A 22,446-nucleotide genomic window follows, 5' to 3' on the forward strand; every position below is an offset into this window, starting at 1 on the left:
ACTAGCACTATAAAGATAATTTGATACTGCTGCTATAAGCATAATAAGAAATTCCCTCAAAACTAGCTCAATAAAAATAAGCGAGCTTAACAAATAATTTGATACTGATAAAAGTTTTAATTGACATTCATGCCCAATCTTAAAAGCATATTCTAATTCATTGGTTGAATAAATAATTGGCATCAACCAAAAAGGTTTACTATAGATTGCCAAATGAATGTAGCTACACTTGCAAAATACAAAACTAACAAAGACTTTAAAAAAAGTATCTCCATAATTGCCATCAATTGTTGAAAAAATCAATTTTCATCCCTTTATGACATACAATAAAGTTAAAGTATATTTGAGAAGAATCATATTGATATCAATTATTTTGATTCCTTCAAACACAACTCACACATCATCAAGTCTTCGCTGACAATGTTCCTGAGATCATTAACATAGTATTATACTTTAAGATACATGTCAAGGCCCATTGATAAATAGCCTAATCATATGTAAAACCAAAAGACAACTATATAATAAAATATGTCAATAGAAGTTCTAAGTATGGATGTGTTTTTTTCTTCATGAACCATTTCACAATTAGAGAATTTATCAATTAGCAATTTCAACATAGAAATAGGAAAGTAATCCTTTATGCACACTATTATAAGATCCAAAAGTCAACATAGATGAGAATTTGATCATTCTTCTTCTTCACGACCACAATGTTAGCGATATACAATGAATGTATTTACCTAGAGAACGAAACCTACTTGGATGAACTTCTAATTTCTGCAGTTATCAATTCTTTAATTTAACATATCATTTTTCTTATGGCTTCTTTGACAAATGTTATATTCGAATTGATGGCCAACATATGAATTATCACATCGGGAAAGCTAAGCATCTTATTGTATGTTTAGGCTTGGTGATGTAGCAAGGAATAGTGAAAGTAAATCATTTTTTGGAGCTCACTTTAAGAAATCTAAACAGCATTGAATGTCATTGTAAAAGCAGTGATACTATTAAAAGCATTCAACATGAAAAAAAAAAGGAAAGAATTTCAGTATAAGAAAACCGAAATTTTAATTAGTGTGTGTGATATGAAAATAAAAAATTACTTTGCAATGAATCTAATGAGACCTCATTTAGAGCACACATTTTAATGTTATAATTAGTCTCACAAAAGCATATAACTTTGTGCATGAAATGCTTGAGATAATAAAAGAAAATGGGATATATAACCAATTGTTGGTCGATGTCTGTCTTATTTGTTATGATTAATTGTTGAGATGGAATAATTTAACTTAATTCTTTACAATGGATTTAATATAATAGACATTTTGAGAAGTACAAATAAATTGCCAGTCCTTACGACGAAAAGATTAGGACAATGAAAAAGCATTGAAATTAAACAAATATCTAAACAATGACTGAAACAAATTAGAGATGATACATAGGTTTTTTTTTATTGAAAAATGCGTCTTGTTTTACCAATGTTTTAAAAATTGATACTCGAAATATCAACTTCATTTCAATATGAAGAGGCTAAGTAACATTGTTTATCTTACAAAGCTTTTTAAAACAAATAAAAATGATATATCACCTGATTTATAAGCTTATTATATCAGCATTAAATTCACCAATTACTATCACTGCAGTCCATTTAAAATTTTATGTAATAAAATTTGTTAAAAATCGATTACAAAGTCAGAATGATTGATGACTAGCTCGATGGTTATCTTGTACATTATATTGAGAAAAAATATTTAATTTAAAGCACAATGAAGAGAGAGAGAGAGAGAGAGAGTTTGAATGTGAACATTGCTTGTGATGATTAAATGGTGCTTTAAGTGGGATTTCGGAGGAAATCAAGAGAGCCAAGGGCAAATGTAATAACAATTAAGTAAATACAAAATATGTAATTATGATTTTAAAAAATTAGAGTTCAATAGGATGTTTTTTTAACATTTTTACATATTTTTTGAGAAAGTTGTCAACCATGCCATGTTAATTTATAGTCTTCTACACTATCAAATTTCATCCTATAGCTTGAATGGCGGGTAAATTTCGTGATACGTGATTAGTCCAACAAATAGGCCAATACTGGTGTCCAACCTAAGAATTCTCGATGCCCCATAAACATTATTTTAATCAATGCACTGCATCACATCTATTATTTGTTAACTTAACCATGCAACAATTTGGTGATATTTCTCAAATAATTTGATAATTAAATGCACTGGCACAATCTATTTTGTGAAACAAACGATATTCAAGTCATCCAAATTACCATCAAAGCACTTTGAACATATTTTGTGCCAGTGTCACATTTGTTGTCCATCGCCTTCTTCATGTTCGATTAAATTGCTCAGCAAAGTGTTTTCTTAATAATGTCTAAGCTTCAAATGTATCAATGGAGTGCGAAACATGCAACAATTTAGTAGTTGTAAACAATTAATATGTGTATCGAGTCGGATTTGTTTGGTGTCGTGCCCATTATCGGCCATTATCTTCCACGTTTAATCGAGTCAAGTTATAGAAACTATATTAAGCTCGACAAACCAAAACTGCTAAAAGGAAAAAAATATGTTCAAAATTTTGTTTAAATCTTTCAAGTGAAAAAAATGTTGCAGATAAAATAAAGAATTAAAAAAAGAATGAACATACCGCAGATCAAATGTGAAGCATTATAATTTGAAATCAATACAAAAAGTGCCCCTTGTAGCCAGGGCCCTGGATCTTGGTCACAGAAATTGAGAACAAGTAATACATATGAATTTATTAGCAACAGCAATTATAATAGAGCGTAACAACAACAAGGAATAAACTGAAATATTCCTGTTTTTTTTTAGCTGGATCATTATTGAGGACATGTAGAATATCTGAAAAATAAATACATTGCTGAAATTTTTGTAGCACGAAAAACCTTTTCGAGTTGACAAATTATGAGCTACTTTGTCGCGAAAAACTTCTCATAAATAGACAATTAAAAACAAAGTAGTACCTGATATTTAAGAAAAGTGTGATGCGGCCTCCTCCAGTAAGAGATGAACTATGGACTTGACCACTTCATTATTGGAAAAAGACATCATCTGGAAAAATGATACGGCAAAAGCGGTATCAACTCAAATGTAATACCAATTCAAAGGCAATTAATTGGGTCGATAAAAAGCCAGATGTTTTGAAAATTAAGTTCAACCGAAGTAAAGACAGCAAAAGGTTTTTAAATAGGTTGGCAAGATATTCTGTTCGACGAAGAACTTCTGAAAAGAAGAAAGCGTTTCATAATGGTGTCAAAAAATTTTAGCACGTCAGAGTGGCCATCACTAGACTTCAAGGAGAGTCATTTCTGAATTCCACCTTTAAGACCCAATTCTCCCACCAAGAAGGAAATATATCATGGAATCAACATTTAACTCTATATCTCTTGCTTATTTGTTATGAACGTGCTCTGATTAAGTACAAAAAACAAAGGCGCTTTGGGCAATTTGTACTTCTTCTGAGTGAGACCAAATTTGCAGTGAATGATACAGCAATGAAGAAATTTTTTTGAAAGATTAGAGACAAAGCGGTAGTAAAAATGCAAGGAAAACAACACTGAACTGATTTTCAATTTCAAATTTATGAGCAGGACATGATTGAAATCAAATGTAATCGAATATATTATGCTTGAATTGCTAGGGTCCACTGTTAGGAAATTAAAAAAAAAAGGAACCTGAGCGCTTAGATAATGATTTGCTTGACTGGTAAAATAAAACTGCGCCACGCACATCTCAAATAAAACCACCAAGACTCAAAACACCACTTTTAAAACAGACATATTAACTCATGAGCCTATAGCAGTTGCCGTATTTTGATAATCACAAACATAATTTAGTTGAGTTGATTTTGCTGACAAAATTTTCATAAGTTTAATATTATAAGTACATATTTGAAGAGGAAAAATTCAAATGTTAGGCAAACTAAATGAAGAACATATTAAACAGAGAATGTAGACCATAATACACAAGCTAACTCATCTACACGAGATTCAACGAATTCAATAAATTTGGAAGACCAAGCCATCAAGAAAAAGTGAACGATGAAGTTACAACATCAAACAAGTGTTTTATTTTTACTTTCTATTTTCTTAATAATACAAGTTCATACTTTTAGATATAATGATTGTTAAGAAAACAAACAGACATTAGAGCTTAAATAAGAAACAAATTTTAAATAATTAATAAAAATTGATTATAACACTGTATGATACTGTACAATACATTTAATATTGTATGATATACCTTAACCAAAATTTCAATCATATCCACAGGAATTGCTTTCAAATAAAAAATTAAAAGAACAAATAGGGGGGTAAACGAGTCGAGTTGATGATATGCATCTGGTATAACTGATCATACTTTTGAATCATACTATATAACATTTCAATGCTCTGTGAAGTTAATTCTTTATGATTCTTGACCTGATTCACTAACTACATAATATTTCAAATAAAAAATTAAAAGAACAAATAGTGGGGTAAACGAGTCGAGTTGATGATATGCATCTGGCATAATTGATCATACTTTTGAATCATACTATAAAATATTTCAATGCTCTGTGAAGTTAATTCTTTATGATTCTTGATCTGATTCACTCACTATAAATTATTCTTTTTCATGCTTTAAAAGTGACAAATAGTGGAGAAAATTTTGCGTACGCTATCCAGACGCTGCCCCGATGCACTGATCGCGAAGGGTTTTTTTGTTCTTCTCAGACGCAATCAATGCATCACGGCCGTTGTCCGGACCTAGCTCTGTGCATATGGACAACATACTCAAAATTTTTTCCACATAGTGAGACCTCTATAAGGATATTGAAAATCAGTTATTGAAGATTTTTAATTGTGAAACGCACTTTGGTTTGAATATGAAATTCTAAGCAAGATTTTACTTCAAGTAGTCTTCCATCTCAACTTACATTGCAATCTATTGAGCTAAAAATATAGCTATCACAAGAGCTGTGATTTCGTGTTGGAATTAAGTTTTTTTATCTCAAATGGTTGTTGTAGAATTTGGTGTCACTACTGATTTGATAAAGTAATGGCATTCCTTTTTGGAGAACTTGGTATTACGTGTTTTGATCAAATACATTTTGGTGCAGTGCAGTTATTTTATAGCTGAATAGAGACAACTAAAATTAGCTAGAACCAATTTCAGAAAAGACAAAACAAGAAACCATTGGAGACTGACAAACATCACCCTTCACCGGAGAGAAAATGAGATAAAAATAAAAAATAAATAAATAATTTCAAAAACAAAATATGAGATATACTGTTAAGCAAGCGGAAAGAGGAGAAGTGGTTACAACTAATACATTGGCAAAGGGAAAGAAAATAAAACATTTCCAACTGAATTTTTAAACAGGGAACAACAGTTAATTTTTCACAATATGAAGGGACATTAATCTGAAATTAGTTGCCTGGATAAAGACTAGACAATCATAACATTCGTTCTTAGTAATATTCTTATGTTAATTTGAACTGAACAACATAGTACCTCTGGCTTGCGAATGAAGTCTTTTAGAACAGCGTCAAGCGTTAGGCGAAGTTGCTTGAATAGAACAGCTATCTGTGCAGGCGCGGTTAGTTTCATCCAGTTGTCTATGATGATTGAACCCATCTACAACAACATTTCACGGTGATGCACAGAGACTAAATATGAAACAAATGGTTCTCAAACAGTAACTTATATGCAGCACTTTTATTATGGAAAATCACAATCATCGTCATTTTCAAATCAGCTTGTCTGAAAACCAAACAAAACAAGTTTTGTTTATGAAATCCGGAGTTCCTATCATGTCAGGTGAATCCGGATTCCAGTCCAATTCAAACTTGAAAATGATGATCACATATTAGGTTTTTGTTGTGCATCATAAATTACCCCATGAAAAAGCTAAAACAACATTCTTTTTCATGTCAACTTGACCTCCATCCAGGAGGCTCCAACCACACTTAATACAAATGAAAATTTGGTTGGATATATTTTCATGTAAGCACACAAGAGCACTTCCATAAATGGGAGAGAGTATTTTGATGAGATGTAAAAGATATTTATTTAGAACAAACAATAGCATTTTTTTTTCCATTCATGGCAAATTATTTATTATAATTGTTTTTAAACTTGTGTAACCATCAGCAGGCATTAAAATATAAAATTTGAATATTTTAAAAAATGCAATTTTTTGAGTGAAAGAAGAAAGTTATAGATAGTTTTTAAGAATAATTTTATAAGGAATAATTCATAAATTTCTTGATTAGACAAATAAATTTTAATAAATGTAAAGCATAAATATTTAACAAAATAATAATAATAATAATAAGAGTGGAGAAGAGCTTAGATAAATTGTCTTGTCCTCTGAAGAGAATGGTTGCACTGTTACGTTTGCTTTAGAAAGAGAAGCGGATAAATTCATTCAAAATTAAAATATTTTTGAAAACTAAACCAAAACTAAATAAGAAACTATAGCATGAAAAAGTATCAAAACCAAACTAGAAAGTAATACATAAAAAACTATCAAATTAGATGGAACCAGCACTTTTATGAATTAACTTTAGTAATTTTAATTTATCAAATAGTTGAACTGGACTACAAAAGAGAGGTCAAAGTGCAAGGAAAAGTACAGTGAAGAGTTAAACTATTTTAGAGGTCCCTTGAAAGCAAATGTGAGTGATCATTTTTTTTATGCATTAAATTAATATTTTAATAAATGAGTAATTGCTTTATTAAAGGATTTAAAATAAGCTTTTCATTTATAGTGAAAGTTTGAAAAGGTATAAGAGATGGCATGACATTAGCGTATATATGAAGGTATATTTTGAAGGATTCCAATTCAAATAAAAGGAAACATAAAATTTAAGTCATACGGAATCACACACAGATAGTACAAGCAGGGGATGCGATATACCCGTGCACATTAAAGGAAATGATAAATATGTATCTTCGGGTGCAGTTTAAGGGAACTTTCGAATATACTTTTAGATACTTTTGGATACATTTTTTGTGGTATCTTCGGGTATGATGATAATCCTATTATAACAATTAAAAAAAGTTAAAATGAATAAATACTTAATGTGAAATGCAAAAGAATAAAATTAAAATGAAAGTATATGTCGTCATAAAGCAATGAATCGCACTTTCTTTTGGTCATTCATGCATAGCATAAAAATCATAATTTAATATACATTAAGATTAAAATTAATCACTAATAAAATCATACAGTTTAAATTATTGTTTTCTTTCAGAAGAAGAAAAATTTTAGATTGATATGTTTGGAAGGAGAGATTTGGTTTATAAAAGTGTTGTGTAACTGATAGATCTTAGTTATGATGTGTTTGTAATTTCTTTCTACTTTTTCTTGCAGATATTAATATACTGTTTAGTTTTGATTTGATATGTAATTTTCAGACTGTTATTTCTGGATATTTAATTTTATTGCACTTTGTGGATTAGTGATTCTTTTATAAATTGAAAATTATGAAAAACTTTGTGAAAAGTAAAATGAAATGTTAATACTGTCCGACCATAGTTCTTGCCTTAACTAATTCTAAGCATCGGGTCGGGTCGGGTCGGATAGTGACAAAAGTGGTATCAAAGAAATTATATTGGATCATAATCTAAAAGAGTCATTTGGATGACTAAATTAATATACGGGTAATATTAATCAAGGGTTAAATTGTGTCGGATTAAAATCTTTCTTTCATTATTGTAAAACTATGAAAAATCAGAGGAAGAAGTTGGAGATGATATCGTAAAAGATACACCCCCACAGATTACTGTGAATACAAATGTGTTTATTGAAAGGATGACTGCAATAACGTAATTGATTAAGAATTCTCAGACTAAAATCAATTCCAGTAGAGAATGACAGATGGATAAGCACTTAATATTATTTCAGGATATGAGACCATTTCTGGAAGAGGCGGCGGATGCCGAAAACCGGCTAATGAGAGTGGAGAAGAGCTTAGATAAATTGTCTTGTCCTCCGAAGAGAATGGTTGCACTGTTACGTTTGCTTTAGAAAGAGAAACGGATAAATGGTGGCGAGGACAGCTATAGGAGAAATATGGGAGTAGAGTGAGTCACATGATCCGGTGAGATGAGTTTGTGGGTAATTTTAGAGACTGGTTTGTACTGTTGTCCGTTAGGAGGAAAATACAAAACAAAATTTACTTGGTTGGTACAAGGTTATCGATCCATTATGCAGTATGAAGTTAAATTTCCCATACTCTCAAGGTATGCACCTCAATTGATTCCAAATGTAGAGCAGAAGTGCCACCTATTTTTGTCTAAGCTCAGACATGTGATTAGACAGTCATTGATTCCTCTTGGAATCGATGATTATTCTGTTCCGGTGGAGTGAGATAAGAGGATTGAGCTTGGATCTGGAGTCTACTTAGAGGAAGAGAGACATCCAGAAGAAAAAATTCAGAGGGATCCATGTTTTCTCAAGGCTCTCAAAGCAGGCAGTCCTTCCAATTAGGTAGTACAGATGATAAGAAGAAATATTCAATAACGTTGACACTGAGTTTGAAGCAAAAATGTGTGACAAGTGTGGAAGGTCTCATAAGGGTGAGTGTGTATATAAATCCAACACTTGCTTTTGGTGTCACCAGCCAGGACATATGCAAAGGAATTACCATAAATTGGGTCAGAGGGCTCCAATAGATTCTAGCGGCAGTGTTGCACCATGTCAAAGGAGTTATGACAGACTGAGAGCAGCTAAATCTTCAAGGTCAATTTCAAACTCAGTAGAATGTTAGCTCAGAGTATATGCTCTTTCGAAACAAGAAGCTAAAGACTCCACTGATATCATCACAGGTATAATTTACTCTTAATAATCTTAACCCAGGCACCTTTAATTATCATAGGATTCATATCATGTCATAGATAAAACAAATAGAATTTAAATATATTAATAAGCCGACTCTAAATGTTTAATGCGATGATTCTAATTATATGTATCATATATCTTCAGAGTAGACCGATAAGTGTATTTATTGATTGAGGAACATCACACTGATCTATAACTGTGGAATTAGCTAAAGTGATGCGGTTGAAAATCCTTTCAATTACTATTAATTAGAATGTCAAATGGTGTTTTTTTGGAAGTTAATGAATCTTGTGAGGTGAAGCTTATAATTGGTGGAAAGAGAATATGATGTGCAACTTATTGTGTTACCCTTGGTGAAGTTTGAGGTGATCTTACGCATGGATTGGATGTCTAAAAGTTTTATCACTATTGATTGCAATAAGAAGATTATCAAAATAAATTACCTGAGTAATCAAAATTAATTTTTTTTTGTGACAGATGATTAAAATTCATGATCATAACATGTTTGAAACCTTGCAAATTGTTGAATCATAGAAGTCAAGGTTTTCTTGCTCAGGTAACATATACTTTTAAAGAAGCAAAGTCTTTGGGTGATATTGCAGTGGTAAGAGAATATCGATAAGTGTTTCTTGATGATTTAGCAGGGAGACCTCTAGTGCAAGTGATTGATTTCAATATCGAACTCTTCCTCAGGTTTTGAGCAGATATCCAAGGCACCCTATAGAATGATAGTTAAGGAGATGCACGATCTAAAAACCCAACTATAAAACTTACTAGATAAGGAGTTCATCAGACTTACATCCAATATTACTCATGAAGGGGAAGGATGAGAGCTTCAGGTTGTGCATTAACTGCAGGGAGTTAAATAAGCTCACAGTTAAAAACAAATATCCCTTTTCGAGAATTGACAATTTTTTTGACCAGTCGGAAGGCGCCTCTGTATTTCCAAGATTGAAATAAAGTCAGACTATCACCAACTTAGAATTAAAGAAGAAGACATAGCGAACACGACTTTCAAAGCCAAATATGGACACTATGAATTTGTGATGATGCATTTTGGACTGACAAATGATCCAACAGTTTTTATGGACCTAATGAACAAGGTCTTCAGACAGTTTTTTGATACTTTTGTGATCATTTTTATAGATAATATTCTGGTATATTCGAGGGATGAAGTTTGTAATGCAAATCATTTACATGTTATGCAACAGGTTTTGAAGGAAAATGTATTTTATGCCAAAGTTTCTAAATGTGAATTTTGGCTTAAAAGTGTGGCTTTTCTTGGGCACAATATTAGTGCAAACAACATATCTATGGATTTGAGGAAGAGGTGAACTATTTTGAAATTCATGTGAGTCCTTGAATGAGTTGTGAGCTTCAAGATCTCACTTCAAATGACGTATGAACTTAATGTGGCGCCAATTGAAATGTTAATGATTTGTACATTATAGAACAAATTTAAATAGATCTACTAGAGGTTCTACAAACTGGTGTATTTAAGAATAAGATGTCCTCTTCTTCAAAAGCTTGTGAAGGAAAATATCAAATTAATTATTAATATATGGATAAAAGAATACATAAGAAATTCCAAAGCGAAAATACCAAAAAAATATATAAGACCAGTTGCATAACCAAAAAAATACAAATGAAATAAAAAATGGCTTAAAAAACACAAGAGATTTACACACACATCACAATATTCTTTTGTATTGACATATCTAACACCTAAAATTTGATATTTACTTAGCTAACGCTTCAGTGTCTCAATAGCATCCCATAAAAAGGTGTATTTTGCTTAAAAAATGTTGAGTGTTATAAGTAAAAACCAACGTTTGATAATTAGATATACAAATACAAAAGAATTATGTTGTATGCTGTATATAAGTCCCCAATAACAATAAGGCTTGGGTTTTCTTCCTAAAAGATGATTCTTCTCTAAACCAAGCTTAGGATGTCACCTAAGATGATTGGGCTCATGCTAGTAGGTAATGTTTCTAAGAGGATTCAACCTGGTTTACAATAAACTAGAAAAATTGAAGCATTCACCAAGAATTTGTTCCCATTTCCAGAAAGGCCGGTCGACAATCCAATTCGTGGATTCCCCTATTATTTGGAGCGGGGCCCATTCCTCTTTACCCTAGGATTAAATATTTATTATTTCTGCATCGTTAGGGCAATTTTGTGTATATTTTTATTCGAGACAGCCATTGGTTGCCAGTGTTTCCCATCTAGGAATGTATCCAAAAGCGAGAAGGTGCTCCGACTATAATTCGTCTGATGTGGATATCTCCCACAGATCGAGCGGTGCTCTAATTGTAGTTTAATCTTGCAGAATATTTATCTTCAATTTCCCTTATCCCACAATCTTCCTTTTGCCTCTAGCTCACTGTCATTGTCACCATGGTTGTTGTCGTCACTTGGAAACTGCCTCCCTGTTGTTCCCTTGCACCCAACCATCACTCAAAGCTACTATCTTCTTGCTGCCTGCCCTTCGCAGCTGCTGTCTCTTTGCAGCTAGCCCTTCCATCTGCTGTCTTCTTGCTGCCAACCCTTCCTAGCAGTTGTCTCCTTGCCACCGACCATCCAAACTACTATTATCTTGCCGCCAGCCCTCTCCATCTGCAGTCTCCATGCTGCTAGCCCGTCATTTATTGTCTTTTCTCGCTAAACCACCCCAACCACCTTCGTTTCTCAATCATAGCCCCCCTTACTGCAACCTGCCTTCCACAGTTGAACTAAGCTTTAGTTGGGTGTCTGTGTTGTGTGTTTGTTGTTGTATTTCCTTTTTTTGTGACCTTGTAACCACTTATTTGCATCAGAGTGATAATATTCATTTTTTTCCGTTTTGGTTTGGTTTAATTCCGATATCATTTAGTATATAAACTAGCCTAACCCTATTTCTATCCTAGGATTTGCACGATCAGAAAGTTACCATGTATAACATACAACGACTAATTCTCCAAGTGCTACAAAGGCTTGGTGGATTGAGGAAAGAACCCAGGAAGGGATCATCATCGACCACAATAGTGAAATCTGTGAAAGAGAGAGAAAACAACACGTGAATCCATTCCGTAGAAATGATTCTAGTAGAGAAGAAGACCGGCAACAACACTTTGGGGTACAATATTAGCGGAATCCTAGAGGTAAAGTGTCTATCGAAAGATTCAGAGATGAGATGTCATTTGTACAGAGATGGGGAGCCTATTGGAGGATACAGAGATGAGATGTTGGTTAGAGGATATAGATATAGAGTTTCCGTTTGAAGATACAAAAATAACGTGCCTATTAGAGGATACAGAGATCCGAGAATAAAGTTGGACCAATCGGACTTTAGGAAAAGAATGGATTCACATGATTTCTTTGAATGGATGTAGACTGTTGAGTGGGCCTTTGAACATAAAGAGGTGTGCAATAATAAAAGAGTGAACCTCGTCTCCATTAAGGTGAATAAAAATGCTACTTTGTGCTGGAGAACCTGAATAGAAAGAGACAATGAGAATGGCCGGAAAGAATCACTTCTTGAAAGAAGATGAAATGGGAGATGCAACGACACTACCATCCTTTTCTTGAAGTTTCAGTACCTGTAGAAGTACAAGACATAATTAATACAATTTAAGGTGAAGTGTGAGCCTAAGAAGATAGAGGAACACACAATAGATAGGTACTTGGAAGACCTGAAATCCAATCATCATTAATGTGGTTCCGTTGTAGCCCTATTAGAGACAGGGGAGTAGAGACAATAGAAGCAAAACAATTGCCACAAGTCAAACAACCACCCATGATTGGAGAAACATCAGAAAGACCACGCCTCAGGGAGGCGAGTAGATTGGCCAGGAGCAAAACAGTCACTTCGAGTGAGAAGAAGCGTGAGTAACACACCCACCATAATAACAGTCAGGAAATGTTTCAGATGGCATCGGTTTGAACATATGGTTTCAAATTATCGGATGAGATGAGTTGTCTCCTTCATCGAGCAGAGTGTAGTGGAGGAAGTTAGCGACGAAGAGAAAATTGAAGAACAAGGTGAGTACCATCTTCCACCGAATGAGGACGAGATGCTCGTGGTTCGACGGGTCATACAGACCAAGGATATGAGGGAGTAGCAGTTGCTTCACCACAACATTTTCAACACTCATTGCATCGTGAATGAAAGAGTATGTAGTCTCATCATTGATGGAGAGAGTGGTAAGACCATGACATCCACACAAATGGTGAACAAATTAAGCCTCAAGACTTAGAGGGATTCCTAACCGTATTCCAAGTCATGATTATAGAAGAACATGGTCAGAATTGATAAGAGGTACCTCATGGAATTATTAATTAGGAGTCAGCTACAGGATCAGGTTTGGTACAATATAATGCCCATAGATGTCTCCTTCCTTTTGATAAGAAGAACATGTCAAACTGATCGTTGGACTAAACATAATAAGTACAGGAACACCTACGCGTTCACAAAGGATGTGAAGTGCATCATTCTCTTACCTTCTGTGGAGTCTGAGGTTACGGGTGCTCGTGCTAGCACAAAAATGTTTGGAGGATAAATCTTGTTGTTGACAGAGGACTACGAGACAGAAGAGTCAGTTGCAGAAGAAGGGCATGTCGTACAGAAGGAGTTTTAGGACATTCTGATTACAGCTTACCGCTAAAGTTGATATCGTTCAAGGAGATATTGGTTTTGATCACTTCAAATCGAATTGAATCAACCTAGGGTTACTTTAGGAGGATTCAACAATATATATGAGACGCGTAGGCCTAGTTCAATTCAATAGTGTTGGACTAATATCAGTCGTTGCTCGTAAGTGGGGAAAACTCCTCAGATGATTTGGGAACCATTATTAAAGAGTAGTGGAATCCAGGTACTTAGATCGGCGTAATTGAAGACCAGGTTATAGTAACTCCCCCATCTTCAACGTGTTGACATAAGTTTTGTCGGATGAGATCGAAGCTCGCCCAATTCCGAGAAACTGATGCGAGAGCCATTCCGCAAGAGCGCCATCCACGACCCATACTACCATGTCACGGGCATTCGCAGTTCGAACCGGTCAAGAAGGGCTGGTCGACACTTCCTCTTTGTGGATTTCCATCCAATTTTGAGTAGGGTCCACTCCTCTTTACCCAAGGATTATATATTTGTTATTTATGAGTGTTTAGGGCAGTTTTGTGTATGTTTTTATTCAGGAAAACCAACAGTATTCACCTTCTAAGGCTGTATCAAAAGATAATAAAGTGCTCCTATTGTAACTCGTCCAAGGGGGTGATAGTCTCCCGAGGATCAACTGGTTCTCCAACTGCAGTTTGATCATGCGGGGATATTTATCTTTGATTTCCCTTCTTTCGCAATCTTACTTTTGCCTCCAGCTCTCAGGCTGTGTCACTGCGGTTGCTGTTGTCACTTGGATACCGACTTCCTATTGTTCTCTGTAACAAACCATCACTCCTAGCTATTGGCTTATTGCCGCCAACCATCCCAGCTACTGTCTTATTGCGGCCAACCATCCCAGCTACTATCTTATTGCCCCCATCCCTTCAAAGCTATTGTCATCTTGCCACAAGCCCATTCCGCTACTGTATCTTGGCCACCAGCCCTCCCAACTATTGTATTCTTGCCACCAGCCCTCTCCATCATCTTTTTCCTTGCCGCCTACCCTCCCATTTTCTGTCCTTTGCATCAAACCACCCCAACCATCATTCTTTCTCCAACCACAAACCCCTTAAAGCAGCCATCCTTCCACCGTTGAACCAAGCCCTAGTTGGGTGCCTGTGTAGTGTGATTGTTGTTGTATTTCGTTTTCGTTGCAATTTTCTAACAACTTATTTGCTTTGAGTGATAATATTTAATCCATTTTGTTGTATTTCGTTTTCGTTGCAATTTTCTAACTTATTTGCTTTGAGTGATAATATTTAATCCATTGTGGTTTGGGTTAACTCCGGCATCACAAACAATGCCACACGAAGGTATGCATATATAGTCTAGGAAGGGTGTTTAAAGTTCAGGAAAAATATAGATACTATTAAACACAAACTTATTACAACTAGCACAAATTGAAAACTGAGGAATTTCAATAAACCAATCAAACTTAAAAAATTAATTTCGACAAAAAAATTTGTTTTAACAGGTGGACAAATCCAGGATACATGTGTGAATAAAAATAGGAATATATGTGTAATAGCTTCCAATAGTACCAAATGGAAGACATAATGCATAAAATCTTCAAAGACAAACCTGATGTTGAACAGAAATAGAGCCACCAAAAAGGAGAAGAGAGTAAGGAGATATAATACTAGTGTCTCGCAGAAACACCTTGCTGGTTTCAACCTGAAATATTTGGAAGCTACTCAACCAAATGTCTTTGACAGAAAATCATATAATATACAAAAATTTAGGAAAGTTACAAAAATTAAAGCTACATAAAATTATCTAAGATCTGCCAGCTTGGTTAATAACATACACATATATACTTTTAGATAAGGCAAATATGCACAATTTTCCTCGTGTTGTACATTTCATAATATTGTGGATTGGAGTGATATCAGGGGTAGTAAAATCTTTAAGATCATAAAGACGGTGAATAATTGGGGAAGAGCACATAGAAAATGGTACTTAAGAGTGAAAAAAAAAAAGAGTTCAAAATGGCTTTAATGAGTTCAAAATGGCTTTAATTGTACTTTAATTGTACGAAAATTATTCTTACGAGTAATATAATAAAGTTATTAGAGATCATGAAACAATGGCTAAAAATTTTACATGAAAGTTGGATAACATTTTTTGTTTTATGGTTGGATAATACATTATGAAGGATAACTTTATTAGGACATATATAATAGATAAGCATCAATAAAAATTAAAATGGTCTTTCTACCATTTTGATTCTTGAAATAAGCATATGATCGAGCACCATAGAAATTGATTTGGCATGTATTAAAATAAGTATATTAAAATAATTAAAATTTTCTATTATTGAGAAGTTACTAGCAGTAGAAGAAATGGAAAAATGAACCCAATCAAAGATTTATCAAATCAAGTGTCAGCTATAATTGTATCCTATATTACCATTAGTGAAATGCTTATAAGAGATGTTTAAGTTGAGATATTTTGATGTTTGTTTATTTAAATATTTCATAGATCCATGTAATGAGATCTCTTTAAAAAAAAAAAACAGCAAATAAAATTTCAATGCGAGCCCAAAATTTGTTTGCCCCATAACCCCATTAGAGTTATGTACTTGGAGTTACACATTTTAAATTGAGTGGTTGCAAAATTTATACATGGAATACAATTTAGTAATATTAGATCTAGTTCTCAAGTTGTAACTATATGTGATAAAAAGGAGTGAGCATTTTAAGTATATCGGTCTATTGTTCAAAGTGATGGTGATATATATGGAGATGTTATTAATAGAATTCAAGTTGGATGGTTGAAGTGGATGAATGCATCGAGTCATTTGTGTGATAGAAAAGTACTACTTAGACTCAAGGAAAATATTTATAAGATGATGGTGAGGCCTACAATGCGTTATGGCTCATAATTTTGGCATGTAAAAGAGAAGCACAAAATCAAATTAAGTGTTGCTAAGATGAGAATGCTCGGGTGGAAAAGTGGCATTACATTTAAAGATGAAATGTGAAACAAATATATCCATGAAGGGTAGGAGCAGCTCCAGTGACAAACAAGATTTGTGAGATTCGCCTTGGTTTGGTCACAATAAACGCCGACCATCTGATGACCTAATTAAGAGAGTATATGTTTAAGATTTGACTTATGATAAGAAAGTTAGAGGTATACCTAAAAAGACTCGGGTATGTTTTATTAAAAATTATCTTAATTTATTAGAATTAAATGAAATTATGATACTCAATAAGACAATGGAGAAAAATGGATTCATGTAGCTGGCCCCACTTGGTGGAATAAAGACTTGTTAATCTTATTGTTGGTTACAAGATTTATAATGTAAGAATTATGATAGATTAATAAAACAAAGAAATACAATTCTGTGACCTTGAAAGAATAAGATAAAGAAACGACTTCAAGTAAATTTGAATATTCCATATTTTAAATCTTATTAGTGTATTCTATTTATAATAGAAAATCAAACAAAACTCCATGGCTCCAGAAAAGCATACATAATTAAATTAAAGAATCTATTATTATAATTATAAAAATCTTATTTGAATTTACTTAGCGGACTATTTTGATCATACTCATAGTTATATAGGTCATAAAATCAACTAGAATTTCATAAACTTACTTAGCAGATCCACTATAAAGGTCAACTAATTTTCACTAATAGGCAGGTCACTACAACTATATTAAAAAAACACCAATAGAACCTCGAATGATCAACCACATGCATCATTCTTGAGCCAGTTGTGAGGCAAATCAAAATTGTTAGTTGGTATTAGTTAAGTTTACAGGTAGCCATAAAATATTTAATGAGGAATTATCAACCAATAATAGGGTCATCCACATTTATCGAATACTTTCAGGTAAAGAAAAACCTCAAATTTAAACTGTAGATTAGTTAAGATAGATTTTTTGATGAGAACAATTAATCCAAAATAGATAAAGAGAATATAAACTCTAGGGTAAAGAGTTATCTCTTTAATCCACTCAAATTGAATGACTATATGAGAGTCTCCATAATGGATAATATGAAAGAATGCTTTTATGAAAATTTGCATGTTGATCACATTCTCGTCAAGACCAATCCTTATAATTATTTATCTTCCTAAAGTAAATATGAATCTTCTGACGCCCACTTCAACCCCCTAACACAGTACGGTTTTATTTTCAAAGTTGCACTTCTTCAGATTAAGGATGAGTTGATTTTTCTTCAACAGCTCTATAGATTTTTGTACATGTCTAAGATGTTCCTCCCACGCCCAACTAAAAAGAACAATGCCTTCAAGGTAACGATCACAAAGTTGTCTGTAAAATAACTCATAATGTCAATAAAGAGATGCATGCTATTTTTTATGCAAGATAGAGAATAAATGGCATCACCACCCACTGAAAACAATCACTACTTCATTTAAAACAAAGTTATGGACCTTATTTCTTCATGTCAAGCTCCAGCTGATCCAACTAGTCGCCCACTTTGAGAAGTGAATTTTGAATTTTTACGAGGCAGTCATTAATATTACCCATAAGACACAATTTTGAAGCAGTTGGAGAAAAATGGAAATGAAAAATGTACAGGGGCCACTGAACCAGCGCTCGGCAAGAGTGTCAAATAAGCAAGGATTTCTACATTACGAACGGATGCATGTAAAGAAATCTGTCTATGAAACTAATATTAGGATAGAATCTTGAAATATAGATACTCTCACAAGTAAATTAATAGAATTAGTTGGTATTATGATTCAAAGTAAGATAAATATCGTATGTATTCAAGAAACTAAATAGGTTGGAGGAAAGGCTAAGGAGATTAATAGCTTAGGTTTTAAACTTTAGTATTCAGGTAAGAGTTGCACTAGAAATGATGTAAATATAATTATAGACAAGAGTTTGAAAAATATTGTTGTAAAAATTAATAGAATTAGAGTTATAATTAAGATTATTGTAAATATAATTAAGATTGTTGTTGTACTAAGATTTTTAATATTATGAGTGTTTATGCTCCTCAAGTAGATTTAGATATAGGTTCTAAGAAACAATTCTGAAATGACCTAGAAGACAATATAAATGATACCTTTTGAAAAAAGTTTTTTTATTTTAGAACATTTAAATGGATATGTCGGTAGAGTGGTAGAAGATTTTAGAAATGTTCATAGTGGCTACGATTTTGGAGTGATTAATTAAGAAGGTAGAGCCATCTTAGATTTTACTTTTAGCGAATGATTTTGTTATTACTAATACATGATTCAAGAAAAGAGATGAGCATATCATTACTTATAAAAATGGATCAAATAAAACACAAATTGATTATTTTCTTATGAGAAGAAAAGATTGTAAAGAATATAAAGATTGTAAGGTCACTCTAAGTGACGATTTAAGTACTCAACATCAATTATTAGTTATATGTGTTAAATTAAAGTGTTGTAAAATAAATAATATTATGAATCATTATCGTAGAATTAGATGAGGGAGCCTAAAAGACAAATAAAATTCTTTTTATGAGTAAGCTTCAAGATTTCAAAATTTGGGATGTTCATGAAGAAGAAAATTTTGCGGGATAAAGTAACAAATACTATTAAACAAGTGGTAAAAAATGTACTTGAAGAATTAAAAGAAAAAATTTCAATAAATAAAAATAGTTGGTGGTGAAAAAATAATGTGCAAGAAAAGATAAAATATAAGATATTATAAAAATTGATTTAAATATAAAAGCTTAGAGTAGTAGGAAAAATATAAAATGTTCCGCAGGGAGTCTAAGAGACCAATTTGTGATGTTAAAAATTCTGTTTCTAGTGACTTTTATAATAGATTAGATATTAAAAAAGGTGAAAAATATATGCATAAACTAGTCAAACAAAAAGAAAAGAAAAATAAAAATATAACTCAAGTAAAGTGAATTAAATAAAAAAGTGTTTTTCTTATAAGAGATGAAAGCTAAAAAGTATTTTTTAAAAAAAATATTCGCATAAGTGGGTGAGATATTTTGATAAGTTTTTTAATAAAGTTCTAAAAATACAATCAACCTTAGTAAACTAAATATCATTAATCATAATAAAATATTACATTTTTACTCTTTAAAGAAAGTAAAAGGTGGAAAGTCTTAGTCCCAATTAAAGTATGGAAATAATTAAAGATTTGAGAGTTTCTTGACTTACTAAACTCTTTAATATTATTATAAAAAGAAACAAAAAAGATGCCTGAGGAGTAGAGGAAGAGTATTTGACACCCATTTTTTAGAATAAAGGGGATGCACAAGAGTGCGCAAATTATAGAAAACTTAAGTTGATGTGTCAAACTTTGAAATTATGAGAGGGTAATTGAACATATGTTAAGACGTATTACAAAGATTTCTCATAATCAATTTGGATTCATGCCAGGCAGGTCTACTATAGAAGCTATACATTTATTGAGATGTTTGATGGAGAAGTTTAGAGAGAATAAGGAGGATCTACACATGATTTTTATTGATTTAGAAAAAGCTCTTTTGGAGAATTCTAGAGAAGAAAGGTGTTGATATGACTAATATTTAAATCATTAAACGTATATATATTAGAGTTGTTACTTGTGTTCAAACAGAAGGAGAATTGACCAAATATTTTCCTATTTCGGTTAGATTACATCAGGGATCGGTTTTAAGCCCATATCTTTTTGCTTTAGTTATGGATGTTCTTACTGGACATTTACAAAAGGATGTATCTTGATGTATGTTTTTCGCTGATGATATCCTTCTTGTGGATAAGACTTCAGATTAAGCTCAGGAAAAACTTAAAATTATGGAGGTCTACATTGGAGTCTAAAGGTCTTCGTTTGAGTAGAACTAAAATTGGATACATGTTGGATACATGGAATGTAAATTGGATACATGGAATGTAATTTTAGTAGTACTAGCTTTAGTGTCAGATTTGTAATTATGAGTGATCAACTTATTAAAAGGTGTGAACGCTTTAAATGTCTAAAGTATATTGTTCAAAGTGATGGTGATATAGATGGGGATGCTATTAGTAGAATTCAAGTTGGTTGGTTGAAGTGGAGGAATGCTTCGGGCCTACTGTGTAACTGTGATAGAAAAGTACAGCTTAGACTGAAAGAAAAATTTAATAAGATTTAATAAGATATTTAATAAGATGGTGGTGAGACCTACAATGTTCTATGGCGCTAAATTTTGGCCTTCAAAAAAAGAAGCATAAAACTAAGCTAAGTGTTGCCGAGATGAGAATGCTTAAGTCAATGATTGGCTTTACATTTAGAAACAAAATGCGAAATGAATATATCCATGATAGGGTTGGTGTAGGTCCAAAGGCTAACAAAAATAGAGTCATCTTAGATAGTTTGGTCACATTAAGCGGCGACCATCTGATGATCTGATTAAGAGGTAGATGTTTTAGATTTGACTTTTGATAAGAAAGGCAGAGATAGGCCTAGAACGAAATGGGCATATTGTATAAAAAATTATCTTAATTTATTAGAATTAAATGAAAATATGACACTCAATAGGACGTAATGGAGAAAAAGAATTCATGTAGCCGACCCCACTTAGTCGGATAAAGATTTGTTGTTGTTGTAATTGTTGTCATTGTTGTGAAGCATATGCATTGCAATGCAAGTCATTTTGATTCCAACTAGTTTATCATATTTGGCGAAAATCTTTACACTGAAATGCACATAAAATTTTTGATCTTATCCAATTTTTTTACAATATTTTTTTATTTTGCACTCTTTCTAGTACATAACTCACAGGTTAAAATTTTTGCATATTCGCGGGTTAGTGTAGAAGGGCAAACATTTTGTCGAAAAGCTTTGCCAGCTGATTTAAGTAATATTTTCTCACTTGTCATATGGTTGTCATTTGGTTGTGCAAATATTCAGACGGGTTCCAAGTGAGAAAATTCATGCCTACAGTAAGAGAGTTGCACATGTCAATTTTGTTGATTTTCAAGTTCATAGTGCGTGGTGAGGTAAAGTGAAAATCTATGGCTATAAGTAGAGGAGCCGCTCATGACATTTTTTTTCTCATTTTTACTCAAACTGCAAATGATTTTGTGATTTAATAGCTCCTATAAGAAGGAAAAAGCACGGATTAAAGGATTTCATATTATTACCTTTTCTAGGAAAACAAGAAATGGATAACGTAAGCCATTTATGTTATAGTTCATTGAGGATGGATGAACATGGACTTCGCTTCTCCCATCAAACAAAATAGGGCAATCATTTGTCGAATTGTTGTTCGATGGTGCTTTATTTCTACCAAGAGGTACGCCAACAGTGCCCTCTAAAGTCGCAGCCACATTAGGATATAGACCTGCACACAAAACAGACTGCAGAAAGACCATAAGCATCATTCCGTACTGATGCAAATTAATCCAAGCCGGTTTGATTCCTATTATACAACAGCTAAAAAAATACAATTTCAAAAGAAAAATGTTCATGAGTAGTGAATTCAGAAAGAGAAAAAAGTCCAAAGAATATATAGCAAGAGATACAGCATGAAAAAACTTACCAGGCAGACCATTAAAAATGGCATAAAAACAAATGCAATACATATTCACGCACAGTTACACATTTAATGCTAAACGAGATTACCAAGATAACTGCAGAATGCATTGCATGCATGTTGAATGGTTGTTTCATATCAGCAAACCAACTCTCAAGCGTGCCTTTACTTGTACCAGCACCCTGATTTTTGAAAAGGTAAGCGGCCACAATCACATGAAATTATTATGACGTACAGGGCAAGATGCAGAAAGATAAAAATGGTTGAACTTCAAAGCATGGTAACAAGTCAAAAAGAAAAAAGGAAACAATGTTTAGAATTTATCAGAAAGAATAAACAACAGTTTTTCTGATGCATAATACTCAAGATGTTCTAAAATAGAAGCATCCAGAGAAAGAATGGTTAATATCCCAGTCAGCAGAAATAAAATATGCAGACAATGACAATCCAAACTAGAGAAATAACGTGCATCTAACCAGGT

General features: G+C 32.9%; 1 protein-coding gene across 1 annotated transcript; it reads right to left on the bottom strand.

The window, feature by feature from the left end:
• Nucleotides 1-206: 206 nt before the first annotated feature.
• On the bottom strand, nt 207-22,181 carry LOC110030217 (DExH-box ATP-dependent RNA helicase DExH7, chloroplastic-like). The gene is made up of 6 exons (XM_020732821.1): nt 22,055-22,181; nt 21,574-21,789; nt 15,083-15,175; nt 5,526-5,648; nt 2,993-3,080; nt 207-426 (listed from the first exon to the last, which is right to left on the bottom strand). Exons 1-5 carry the CDS (start codon nt 22,100-22,102, stop codon nt 3,000-3,002), a joined length of 561 nt encoding a protein of 186 aa, XP_020588480.1. The 5' UTR covers nt 22,103-22,181; the 3' UTR covers nt 207-426; nt 2,993-2,999.
• Nucleotides 22,182-22,446: the final 265 nt, after the last annotated feature.

The sequence above is a fragment of the Phalaenopsis equestris genome, unplaced genomic scaffold (genome assembly GCF_001263595.1).
Source record: "Phalaenopsis equestris unplaced genomic scaffold, ASM126359v1 Scaffold000673, whole genome shotgun sequence".
Classification (NCBI taxonomy): Eukaryota; Viridiplantae; Streptophyta; class Magnoliopsida; order Asparagales; family Orchidaceae; genus Phalaenopsis; species Phalaenopsis equestris.